The following is a 13471-nucleotide window of genomic DNA, read 5'->3' as shown; positions in this document are numbered from 1 at the left end:
ACGGACCGAACTATAATAATTTGTACTCCCAATAATTTGTACTTCCAATATATAAATAAATGTTATTGTTTATACATTCATGAATATCAAAACTTATTATTTCTTCATATTTCACATTCTTCTTATATGTATAATACAGGCTGCGGTCCAAAGCTTGACGCTACAAATGCTTCGAAGCTTTTGATTGACTAATTGAAAGAAAGAATTATATTAATTGACCAATTTTTTAAAAAGCTTCAAAGCATTCATAGCATTAAATAGACCGTAGCCTCTATCAGGAATTAATTAGTTACGCCATTACCATTTCGAGTTATTTTTCGAATAGGCTTTACTTTTTTCTGTTGGTGACTATAATGATAAATTATTTCTTTTTCTATTAATTTGTTATAATATGATAATGTCGTTACATTCTTTCGATAATAATATAATAATATATAATATCTAATATTATATATTATATTATTATTTTATTAATAATATAGGTTGTAATTCACTTGGTATTACAATGCTTTGAAACTTTAAATTGACCAATTGGAAAAAAGAATTTTACTAATTGACTAATTAAAAAATACTTCAAAGCATTTGTAACAGCAAGTACGTACGTAGGACCTAAACTAATCATAGGACTAAACTAAATATATAATGAAGAATATACTTTTATGAATATTGGTCTTTAAGTTTGGCTGTAATAGGCTTATTCGCGTCATATGCCCTAATATGTTATAATTCGAACGTGTCGGAACATGTTGATCTATGCTACATGAATGCTATGCAATAAATTTAAAGGTGACCCTGCACGGTCAATATTAACAAATCCGGACAGTACTAATAGTGTGCGATTAATGGATTAACATGAAATACTGGCAATGATTTGAATTTTAATTTTCGAGTAGGATCAGCATCACTTTACCAAGATCCATGTCACAGTATGCCACAATACAATAGATAATGTACGTAAAAATTAGTAAAATATATTGTCAATAAGTAAAATATAAGTAAAAATATTGAAAATTTTGATGCATATTGTCAACATTACTGATTGAATATTATTTATCACTCATCAGTATCATTGACCGTGTAGAGTCACCTTAACGATACAGCGATTCGCGCATGACTACACGGACTGACAGACAACTACGGCATTCGCCGCTGTGAATTCGTCATATTGCATGGATAATTTAATTTTTTTTTTATCTTTATATATGGTTGATGAGTAAAGTTGAAAAAAGTTTTTAAAAAATCGCTTTTGCAGGAAGAAAATACAAATTATTTTCTTTTTTTAGTGAATTTTTTTACCCTTAAAAAGGAACTTTTTTCGAAAATTTTCTAAAAAAAATAGTTTTTATCTAATTTTTCTATGGAGATTCTCAGTTTCTTTCTTAAGGATAAAATATTCATTTTTTACTGAGTTTTTATTTCAGAAAATGTTTAAAAAAATGATTCTTTCAAAAATTGTAAAGCTATATAGAAAATAACGGAAAAGTAATGAAGCGTTACTTTTCAAGTAACAATAATGGTATAGAGTTACTAAAATCAGTAACTTTATTCTGTAGACTATGTTGAAGTGAGACAACCTTGAAAAAGGATCCTTCAGAACCTTAAAAAATTTGTTTAATTTGTTTGTATCTCTATATATCATACGAACTCCAGAGACATTTTTAACAAAGTTTCTAATTTTTTCCGATACCAACTGGATAAAAGGTAACGTAAAAAATCGTTGTTATTTTCATCTGGTATCAGTTAAATATAATTTTGTGTATTAATTTGTTAAAATTTTTTATGTAATCTCTTATTGATTGTTGAGAAAATTAAACTTAATGGATAGCCATTATCTAGAAGAATTTTAATTATATTGTATCGAAATTTTACAATCTAATAATAAGATCGTTTATTGAAATTCATGGTTTGTTCGGCTTATCGCAGCATGTAAATGGCACATGTTTCTCTTTTAACATAATATTTCTTCAAATAAATAAAGTTATTTACATTTTTTCTATTGCAAATCGGACAATTTGTACACCGTTTCTCAAGCTTTGGACACATTTCTCAATTTCTAATTTTGTATTAATCGTAGGTCATGTATTTCTATCAGAAGACACGGTAGTGTCTCTCCGGCCATGTTCAAAAACTGAGAGTATATTCATGTACTGAGGACTTGAAATCAGGGTCAAAACGTTTACAAAAATTTATCAATAAAAATTTTATTATTACACACACGAGCATTCTGTGTTGACTCATATAGGCATTAATACACACTAGTATATTTTTTCTTTTTTTTAAGTTTGGACGTTTTCAGCACTTCTGTTCTTATTTTACATCTAATGAACGATGAACAATGATGATTGTAAGTACTTAAAAAAGATTTTCTTTAGAGTCTTCACTGTTTTTTGTAAATATTTCAAAATATAATAATACGGAATTTAAATTTTTTTTAAATAAATAAATAAATATCCCTAAAATAATTATTTTGTAAATTTATATTTATTTAATATTGAGTCAATTTGTATTGATTTTTTATTCATTTATTTGCTCTCTTTTTCTCTCTCTCTCTCTCTCTCTCTCTCTCTCTCTCTCTCTCTCTCTCTGTCTTCGAAATGGTCTTCCTTGAGACATTTGTAATTCCATCTTGATCTTTTAATACCTTTAAAGATAAACTATATACTTGAACACCTAATTAATTTAATATAATGCCTAACATACGATACAGGATTCAATCTAAATGATTTAATTGTTGTAATACGAATATGATTTGGGAGGTACCTGAATGACAATAACTTGTATAGTGTGCCTCCAACAAGCGACATAGTACAACATAGTGATCATCTCATCCTTATTTAATATTGGCGAATAACAAGGATGTATTGATACACTGTCACACCGTGTCATCTGTGTTATTTGTTGGAAGATACCCATAGTCAGCGAGTAAAAATTAGTGTGCGCGAAAGTACTCGCTAACTATATGTACTGATTTATATATATTTATAATAGGTTTATTTTTATATAATATTAATAAAATATCTTTGCATAATAAATATATAACTCTAATCTAATATTCAGCTTTATTTTTTATTCTATTTTAAATATGTATAGTTGTGAAAGTATTGTAAAAGCTTTTTGACTAACTATCTTTATGCGTATGTGTGTATATATGAGTCTGAAATTGGGAAAATTAGTTAAAAATGATCTTCCTCGTGTAAGAGATCTTAAGATCTCAGGATTAAGATTTTAATCGGACTCGTCGCAATTAAAACCTCATATTTTAACTATATGTAGATTAATTTTAATCATATTAGCACACGAATTTCAGCGTCTATTCCTTCTTGCATGGATTTTTATTATTATTGCAATTGAGGGCTATGTTCCGTTTGGACGTTTTCAGCACTTGTTCTTATTTTACATCTAATGAACGAGAAACAATGATGATTATAAGTACTTAAAGCGCATGAGGCGTCTAAACCAAACGCAGCCATAACATATAGACCAAACTATTCAAAAAAAAAAAAATGTTTAAATGTAAAAGTGCGTTTTTGAATGTAAAAAAATAAGTATGAATCATAAATGATGATTAATGTGTTGCTTGTAATTTTAACTTAATATTATTTTCGTTTCGTATCAACCGATGATTAACATGTTAGAAATAAATGTTTATTATAATGTCTAATATATTTTAGATTTCTGATGAATTTTTAAATTCTCTATAACAATTTATTCTAATTTCTCTGGTTTATGTATTTATCTTTGATTTAATATAAAAGCGGTTTATTTCTTTCTATTCTCGGATAAGACTTCTAAAGGTCTGGTTTTTCATTTTTTGATTAAGCTTAACCACAAGTTAATCACTTAATTGAAAAATTGGGCCTAATAACAAAATAAGCAATGAAAAGAATATTAAAATATGAGAAAAAATGATGCATTTAAATTATTATATAAGAAAGTAAGAATGTGCGTAAACGAGATGTATAATTATAGTCTAGTATATTTTAGTGTGTTCCTAGAAGAGTCTGGCTCTCTGTAGCGTATATTCTTTTTGATTAACATATCCGCACGGCGATAACAATTAAAGTGTATCCCAAACACATCTGAAATACACATATATATTTCATATACTCCATCTTCTTTGTAGCCAGACTCTTATCTTTTACAAACACTAAATATATTAGTTACTTCCGAAATAAAAATTTATTAGATGGAAATTGTACGTATACGTCCAATATGTACCATTAATACTTGTATGTTTGAGTATGCATGTTGATTATATCTATAGAAAGAGCTGATAATGTGATACAAATGAATTTTTATACAGGGTCTAAATGTGTGGAAACTTCTTAATATTTTGAAAAGTAAGCATTCTTGAGAAAAAATGTTTCAAATAAAAATTCTAGGGTTTAAAAAAATCTTTGCTGATCACGTCAGTTTGATCTTGGATGGCCAAGGTCAGATCAAGATTACATCGATTTTTTAAAATAGGATATCAAATTTTTTATTCCAGAATCTAATAGTTGGTGTCGAGGGCTTTTTCTCTCTCTCTCTCTCTAAAACCCTATAAAATATATTTTTATTAAAGACTTTTTGAATTATTATTGAAATGTACAGTACCGCCGGCATTAGCATTATCCAAGGTGTATCACGTGGAGGTATATCACTGGTATACATCTCTTAATGTGTGTGAACCAATTAACTAAGGCAAGATCAATCGTGGATTCAGCCAATTTAGGCAAGATCAATCGTTGCACTTGTTTTTGAGTTTTTTAAAACTATTTTTTCTGTATGATTTTAATTTTTTAGGTTTATTTATTTAATACTTTTATTTGCTGTGTGGTAATCGCATGGCAGCAAACGTATTCTAATTTATTTTATTAAATGTATTCTACGGCAATAAATATCACATTTACATTAAATTTTCAGTTTTAGAATATTAAAAAATTTAATAGTTACTTTATTGGTACATCCTGGGTATTGTAATTTTCAACTCTCATAATTCGGAAAGTACTTAATGAAAAAAATTTTTTTACAATGTTTTGAAAAGTTCTTAACACCAGCTATTAGATTTTAAAATAAAAAATAGGATGTTCCATTTAAAAAATCGATGTGACTTTGACTTGATCTTGGCAAGCCACTCAAGGTTAAATTGATGTGATCAGTAAATAAATTTTTTTAAACCATTTTTGTTTGAAACATTTTTTTCAAGAATGCTTACTTTCCGAAATATTAAGAGGTTTCCACATTTTTGATAAACCTTGTATATTAATATAAGACTCTTGAGAATATCTTTCCTATAATTATATATTTGTATGTATACTGAAAAGTTTGTATGTATTTATAAATAAAATATATAAAGATTACAATTAAATGTTAATGTAATTGCCACATTAAGAAAAAGTAAAATAAAAATACAAGAGTAATACATAGTATTTACAAAGCTTAATTCTCAGCTTTCCTTTTTTTCAAGGAAGGTCGATCAAAAATTTGCTTCATCCCCGCCGCTTGATTATTGTGGAACTTGAGATTTTGAGCTGTTTCTGATATCCAAGGTGAATCAAATTGTGTTGTGTCCTGATCCACCAAGTGTGTGTATTTAGTTCTTCCGCTGCGTCCAAAGTTCTTCACCTGCATGACTTTTGGTAAAATCGTCTTGTCAAAATGATCCTCTAAAGTCGCGCCAGAGAAGTCTCGCTTAAATATAGTATCATCCTTATCCAAGTAGAACGCGCCACGATGATAATATTTCTGCAGAAATTTGTACTTTCCTTTGGCTGCTTTGTTGGTGATCATCTTAGGGTTTAGTCGCACCTCCTGCCTTCGTTCCTCCTCGGTCATGTTACGAATACGCTCGATCTCTAGACGTTCTTTCTCAAGCTGCTCTCTCTCTTCGCGATCTCGTTTGATCCTTTTAAGCTCGCGCAGTTTCCAAGCTTCGTATTCTACTTCGTCGTTCTCATCATCCGTGCAAACATCGTTCAGCTTACTTTCCTGCTCGGTGTTACCTTTATTACCAATCTGCGTCTCTTTTCGCACCGTCTCTTCCACCATCCTCAAAGTTTGCCTCTTTCGTTCCTCGGCTGCTTTCTTGGCCTCGACTTCTGCTTGTTTCTGCCGCATCGCCTCTTTCTCTTTTTCCATTACCGTGATTCTATCCTTTTTACGAACAAACACAGGTTTTAATCGCGGTCCAGTCTCCTCCTCGGAATCCGTGTATTCTTCGTATTCTGAGCTCTCTTCTGAGCTTTCACCCGATCTATCTTCCTCCTCTCCTTGTATTAATTCCTCCTCCGTTTCTTTCCTAGACAATACTCGCTGCTTTAAGGCCTCTCGTCGTTTCTCTATCTCCGAATCTGATAGTTCCTCATCCTCGGATGAATCAGAACTCTCCAACTTGATCCTCTCTCGTGTTCTCTCTAGCTCGATCTCGATAAGTTCAGGCTCGTGAATATGTCTGTGTCTCTCTGCGCGTACTTCGGTTGGTACCTCCCTTTGTTGACGCGTTAATCTTCGTAAACGCGGATCATCCTCGTCCCTACCTCTCGTGTGCAAGTGCGAAGAAATATCTGTGACAATGTCATCGTCGTAACCCTTTTGCGCACGCTTCTCAAGAAAATCCTCATCCTCTGATTCTTCATCTGAACTTACTGCTGCATAATCTGGCCGTTTACCAGAAACATAACGATGTACCTTCACCTTCTTCATAGACAACTCTCCTACAAACACAAAACAGTTTTCTAGAAATGTTTAATACACACAGAAAATCTAAGTGACATCATAAACGCTACATATGGAAATAAAAATAAATCAAATTAAATAGTCTTGAAATAAGATAAAAATAAAGACAATTCTTATAAAATATTTTCAATATTTATTATAGACATATTATCTCGTATCTTCAAGTAATTCTCTTTAAATATCTTCTTTGTTATCATTGTTATGCCTATTTCCACTAATATAGATTAACTTTAATCTCGGTTCAACTTGCTCTTCATCTTTCTCTAATTCTTTGAACTAAGATGAAGAGTAAGTAAAGCGTATCACATATGGTAAATATTAAGAAGACCTCAGCCCACTCAAATTTTAATATTTATTTTCATGCTTATTACAGTTATACAGTTGTACATTTATTAAAAGATTCGTATATTATCAGTTTGCATAATTAGATTACGATTAACTGTGTGTATACTCACCTCTCCACCAATGTACATTAACTTCAATTTTGGTTTAATTTACTGTTTATCTTTTTCTAATTTTCAGAACTTTGAGAAATTTTAGAAGTTGAACTGAGATTAAAGTTAATCTACATTGGTAGAAATGAACATGCATCATTTTTTTTTATATTAAAACATTTGTAAAATTCGCTGAATGTTAAATAAATTTTTCATTTAAAATATAAACTAACCTTTATCATTCTTCACGGGCACAGCACCCGCGGTACTTTGTATCCCCATGGGTGCGGGTGCTAAGGAATTGTTCGTTACAAAATAGTCCATCATCATTTTGATGCCGTATTGAGGAACGACGTGTTAAAACTATAAAGGTAATTACGAAGGAGATATTAAGCGTTAGAAAGTTGACGACTATTCAGGTTAGGAAATCTGTCATACCGACTAATGTAGTGTTACTAATCAACTAATGTGCGCAAAAGTTACAGAGCACGAAGAAGAGGCATACTCGATCGTAGCGCTACATTTAGTCGGTATGAAGTACGGCATTAGCAATGATTCACGTGATCTACAGTCGAGAAAAAATTCGTGTTGTTATTTACGATCGATAAAATTAAAAATTTATGTTATCGACTTTGATTATCCTGGTTTCTTCGTTCTAAAATTATTATAATAAATGTTTTGGACTTTTATATTAAAAAATCAAGACATGATAAGCCTATTCTTTTTAATTGAACTTCCCTTGTATGGTTCATCTTTCCTTCTTTTTTCTTCAAGTTGGAAAAAAGAGGAAACTATACAAAAATTAAAGAACAGGTCCGATTATAGTTATTGCGATGTATATACAACGCTTTATTGATATTTACGCTTTATTTATTTATTTTTCCGCTTTATTTATATTTCGAGAATCTCTCTTTTTGATAATATATGTAATATATATTAGAAATGTCATGAAATAGCTAGTCTACTTTTTCATATTTCGCAACCGTTTACACATATAAAGGTGGTCCATACATATAGCATAGGACAAGTTTTTTTAATTAATCGATTGATCAATCGCATGATGCGCAAAAGTGCAACATGTTACATCTGCGCATCATGCAATTTGATCGATCAATTGATGAATTAAAAAACACGTCTATACTTTATCGAAGAGATGCTTATACTCATTTCTACCAACGTAGTTTAATTTTAATCCTGGTTTAACTAACTCTCCATTTTTTTCTATTTCTAAAAATTAAAAAAGGATGAAGAATAAGTTGAACCAAAAGATTTAAAGGTAATCTACTTTGGTAGAAACCGAGCATTAGGGCGTCCCAGAGGACATACAAATGTCTTCCAGATATCTTTATTAGGACTGCTTTAGGACGTCTCTTGGAGGTCTGTGCTATATGGAATCTCTCACTATATTTATATATAATATATTGATATGTATAATGGAAAACATTTTACTGCAGTTTCGATGTTTTCTTTGCCTAATTTATGCAATATATGTTTCCACCAATGCAGATTAATTTTAATCTCGGTTTAACTTACTGTTAATCTTTTTCTAATTTTTAGAATTAGAAAAAGATGAAGAGCAAATTGAACCAAGATTAAAATTAATATCTGCATTGGTGGAAATGGGCATTAGAACGTAACGTGACGTTAGCGCTAAATATTGCCGATCATCGTCGTGAAGTGATGCGATTTAAGGCGAGACGCGACGAATGGCGCCTGGCAGCATGGGCCGCGTTCTCTTCCCTGATCCTCCCGATGCTCGAGTTGCGTTCTACCGCGCTATCGAGGAGACAGATAAACCATCCAAGGTAAATCTACATCATTCTTGGATCCAGCTCGCTACATCCACCTCGATGAGTCTATGACCGAGTCTCGAACAATCGCGAACGTGACTCTCATCGCGATCGCGCTCTTATTGTATAATATATTACATATTTTACAAACGTAAAATCGCATCAAGGCGGTTATCGTGAATAATAAGCAAACTCATGTCCTTCTTTTGGCGTTATCAATTTAAAATAAATAAAGCCACAACGAAAAAGTTACGTTACAATGTTACAAAGAAACGACTGTGCACGAAAAGCAAAAAAATAGAAAAATATTGTGACACGAGGCATCGATAACAAAAGGCCAAATATAGTTGTCGATTTAAAAAAATAAAGATATACTTTTAATGACTGTCTCGATTATAATGACCCCGAGAACTAGTTATTTATGCGGTAATGGAAGTTTTTGTAATTGTTACTGCTGCAATCAATAATGACCTGAACTATTCCATATTATTGCAACCGCATTGACGTGGTTGTATATAGTTGCATAAAATATTTACGCACATAGCGGTGTGTAATTATATATATTACATATAATAATATTATATATGATCTATATTTAACATTACGCATAATATAGTAATAGTTTATATTTTTGTGCACAATATATACATACATAGAAAACAGAAAATTATTTCTGCCTGTACGTATAAATTCAAGTTACAGTCACGAGTACGTGACACACATAATGGAGAAGACCGTAGCAAACTCTTCATTGCAAAGCAAGATCGGAGACAATAATCATCAGACAGATGAGAGAGATTTAAATCCGACGTCGCACTGTAATGAAGCTCCTGCTATGCAACAGCAGGCACAGTTTACATGCTCTTTATACATTTCGCGAGCTGGCGGCTTTCAAGATCAGGGTCACAGAGACCAAGGTGATGACGCAATACTTGTTGTATTCCGAAGAAAACTGCATTTTACAATCTAATTTATATAAATTGCATACTAATTCAATTTAAATACGAGGCAATGTAATATCTAATTATTGAAATTTAACGTTCACCCTACGATACCAGTCGAATAGGACAAAAACATTCAAATAAACAATATTAACATTTTCTATTAAACTCGCTTTAGTTTTAAATCGATATTTTTATCATTCATTCCTTAAGCAGATTGTGAACTACTGCGAATTCATCTCGAAGAGGCTATTGTCGCTTCCGAACCGCTATCGACGTGGCGTGTCTCTGAAACTCCATGTGGTCTTATAGCTGCTTTCGTACGAGAAAACGATGCAGAGAAATTCTTGCAACGCGGCGACTTAACTCGAGTGTTTGGAGGACCCGTGCAAGTACGAAGTTTATTTACAGATTCTATCCAATGCGTCTTACACAATATTATATATGTAGGCTTCTCACACAACAAGCCATTATTTAAGCTTTAAATCTTAAGCCGTAAGAAATTAATCAATCATAGTCGATTATTCTTCTCATATCCATTTGTAACTGTTCAATTTCTTTAAAGCTTAAGTAATGTCTTATTGTGTAAAAAGTGTTAGAGATATAAAAAGTTGCGATAAAGTCGTAAAAGCTTCTAATGTATTTTATTGCTTTTTTGTGTTTTTTTTTTATTGAGATATTTCAAATATTTTATTATTTTGAAGCTATATTTGTTGCGTCAATTGTTACGTTAAAAGGTTAATTTTTGAACTTAATAATTTATTAAAATACTTTTAAGTATAAAATCTAAAAATTAAATATATATATCTTTTGACTGATATTTTATTTCCAAGGTAGCACGATTTTCGGCAAGAGATTCCCGATATCGTCAAGCCGTGCTTCTGAGAGACGTGCCGTGGGCTATACCGCTGCAGGATATAAATTCGGCTCTGGCAAAGCAAGGAATTGTCGCTGGAAATGTCGAACGTTCTCGACAATTCGTTCGAGTAGAAGTATGAAATGCTCATTTTCTGTTTTAAAATTAGCCTGTGACAAGACATCTTATCATCTCTATTGTATGGGTAAAGAAATAGTAATTTAAAACAATGAAAACGTTCCTCGCTGAACATCAAGGCTAAAATTAAAATGTACATACATGTCAGTTGATATGCGCGCACATCATATTATTATTTAAATTTATATAAAAATGTATAATATTATACTATGCAATTCTAAACCAGTTCTCATAATGAGGTTCTATAGAACATCTACGATATATATATGTACAACCGGTTTTGTAAGTTAACTTTCGAAAAGCCTTATTAGTAGTCGATGGTATTTGCAGTAAAAAGATGAACGTTTCCTAGTAAAAATAAAAATCGAGAATCAAATATAAGGAAAGAGCGACAGAAGCGTAAACGCCTCTTTTATGTTGTCTCAATTTTCCTCCTAGAAGCTTTGTTTATGCTTCTCTGTTACTCCTTTCTTATGCTCAACTTACTCCAATTTTTATTTTCGTCAGGATTAAGATAAAGATCGAAACAAAATCGTATATAACCGATGATATGAATAAATGATATGATGTAAAAAAATATACAAATATAATAAATGTAACACGTAAATACGAGTATAACTGACAGTTAATAAAAGTAATAAAAACTGAAAAATATTTATTTATCTTTTGTCGACCAGGTTTTTGATGCAGGTCATTACGAAGCGTTGTTACGTCAGGGTCTGGATTTTTTCGAAGTGGCTCGTTTCAATGCTGTTCCAGAACGCTGGTGGCGTGGTGGCGGGACGACCACGTGCTCGTCTGATGTATTCTCACGATACGCGAACGATGGAAACAATATTCCACAAGCGTATCAAGAAAATATATCGCAAACGGCGGACAGCGTGTTACAATGCTACCGATGTCAGGGTTTCTGGCACGTGGCCGCTAATTGCCGGCATTTGCCGCGCTGCGTCCGCTGCGGCGAACCACACAGCGTTGAATTTTGTCCAAGGCCGAGGAATAACCCTATATGTTGCCATTGCTCCGGTCCCCACCACGCTGGTAAATTCTTTTCTTTATCGAGAATCGTCTCTCCTATTGCTTATCTCTTATCAATCTCTCTAATAATCATTAATATCTATTGTATATATTTATGGTAAATGATAACGAACAAAGCAATATTTTTTAATGATAATTTTAATTGAATACTTTTGCTATATATTTAAATATATTTCTTGATATAGTTGTATATATCTCTATAACAATTCATGAATAATCGCTTTATTCCTTAACTGTTATCAATAAATATCAAATGATTATTACATTATACAAAATAAATACACAGCTGGAAAGCGAAAGACACTAATGAGTCAGAAGAGTCGATTTCTCGTTATTAAAAAAAAATGTAAAATGTGAAAGTCAACCATGATTTATTCCGGAAACTGAATTGCTACTTAAAAGAAATTACGTTTTATGCAAATCACCTCGCATCATGATAACAAATATGTCATAAATATTCCTTTCTGTCCATTAATCAGTATAAATACAGTATTGAGTAATTTAAGATAAAAATAACTTTCTTATCGTAACACATAAAAGTAGGAAACAAAAAAGAAGGTTTTGTGTCATAACATGTGGAACTCGATTAGAATTCACTCTAAGAATCGAATTGGAACCTGTACCTACTTGCATAATAAATTACCTGGTCTTGCAAACTGCCTTGTACTTGACTTATGATAACAAATCATTTCTATTTCCACCCTATAATCTATCACCAAAGTCCACGTGTATTATTGAAATTACCGATGCGTTGTACTCATATACGACACGACTATAATGCTTTTTCATTTTTTATTACAGGATATAGACAGTGCCCAGTCAGATTGCAGCTGTCTAATGCGACTCCCGTGAGCATTACGTTGAGCACAAGTGGAGTTCAATATCCAGCGAGCGCTACGAACAAATCGAATCCCTCATGCCACTCTCTGAGACAAGGCCACTGTTAAACAATTACGTTGTTTAATGAGCAAAATTATAGAAAAGTATCGGTCTTATTAACATTCTTTTCGAAATGTCAATAGAAGCGCGTATAATATCTCTTTATATTGCATAACGATCTACTACGAGCCACGAGCGAAATTTATAGATTTACATAAAATGTGAAAACACGTTATTCGCATCGTCATCGGATATAACAAAAACGCTTTTTTTATAGAGACGCTATTTCGACCGCAAAAAATTCGCAAATAGCATATATTTTACATAATATGTAAACAAGATACATTTTTTTATTTTCATTTTTAAGATGCTGTCGCTTTTTCAGACACTATTGTGTCTTTTGTTTGTCATTTTTTTTTAGATTCATATGCAAAATATATTGTTTTTATAAATGTAAAATGTCTCTTGATGAATTCTTTGTTTACGATCCTAGAGAAATCCGATAAAACACCATTTTGCTTTTTTTCCAAGTTCGTAGGATTTTGTAAACTGCAGTTACTACCCGTATTCCGCAGTTTCGTCCCACTTTCTTCGCCCTAGTCCTACGAATGTAGGTCTCCCCACTAGTATTTACCACTGCTACCACCAGGTGATACCTAGAGATCGTGGGAGGGAGTT

The 13471-nt window shown here is 31.8% G+C and overlaps 2 protein-coding genes across 2 annotated transcripts; one reads left to right on the top strand and one right to left on the bottom strand.

Moving 5' to 3' along the window:
- Positions 1-5421: 5421 nt before the first annotated feature.
- Mfap1 (Microfibril-associated protein 1) lies at positions 5422-7561 on the bottom strand. The gene is made up of 2 exons (XM_018547483.1): positions 7385-7561; positions 5422-6695 (listed from the first exon to the last, which is right to left on the bottom strand). Exons 1-2 carry the CDS (start codon positions 7479-7481, stop codon positions 5422-5424), a joined length of 1371 nt encoding a protein of 456 aa, XP_018402985.1. The 5' UTR covers positions 7482-7561.
- A 1294-nt stretch (positions 7562-8855) lies between these two features.
- Positions 8856-13164, top strand: LOC108779920 (uncharacterized). The gene is made up of 6 exons (XM_018547481.1): positions 8856-8956; positions 9638-9858; positions 10099-10274; positions 10716-10874; positions 11554-11917; positions 12716-13164. Exons 1-6 carry the CDS (start codon positions 8904-8906, stop codon positions 12859-12861), a joined length of 1119 nt encoding a protein of 372 aa, XP_018402983.1. The 5' UTR covers positions 8856-8903; the 3' UTR covers positions 12862-13164.
- The last annotated feature ends 307 nt before the right edge of the window (positions 13165-13471 follow it).

Source organism: Cyphomyrmex costatus, unplaced genomic scaffold, assembly GCF_001594065.2.
Source record: "Cyphomyrmex costatus isolate MS0001 unplaced genomic scaffold, Ccosl1.0 scaffold639, whole genome shotgun sequence".
NCBI lineage: Eukaryota > Metazoa > Arthropoda > Insecta > Hymenoptera > Formicidae > Cyphomyrmex > Cyphomyrmex costatus.
The sequence above is the reverse complement of the archived record's forward strand: the minus strand, read 5'-3'. Positions and strand labels throughout refer to the sequence as shown.

What these genes read in the sequence shown, in the direction of transcription:
- Mfap1 (XM_018547483.1), bottom strand. Translation starts at nt 7,481, where the DNA reads ATGATGATGGACTATTTTGTAACGAACAATTCCTTAGCACCCGCACCC. An exon ending in GCCCGTGAAGAATGATAAAG is followed by an intron (nt 6,696 to 7,384) that starts GTTAGTTTATAT and finishes TTGTGTTTGTAG; the next exon opens with GAGAGTTGTCTATGAAGAAG.
- LOC108779920 (XM_018547481.1), top strand. Translation starts at nt 8,904, where the DNA reads ATGCTCGAGTTGCGTTCTACCGCGCTATCGAGGAGACAGATAAACCAT. An exon ending in AGACAGATAAACCATCCAAG is followed by an intron (nt 8,957 to 9,637) that starts GTAAATCTACAT and finishes TATAAATTCAAG; the next exon opens with TTACAGTCACGAGTACGTGA. An exon ending in TGTTTGGAGGACCCGTGCAA is followed by an intron (nt 10,275 to 10,715) that starts GTACGAAGTTTA and finishes TTTATTTCCAAG; the next exon opens with GTAGCACGATTTTCGGCAAG.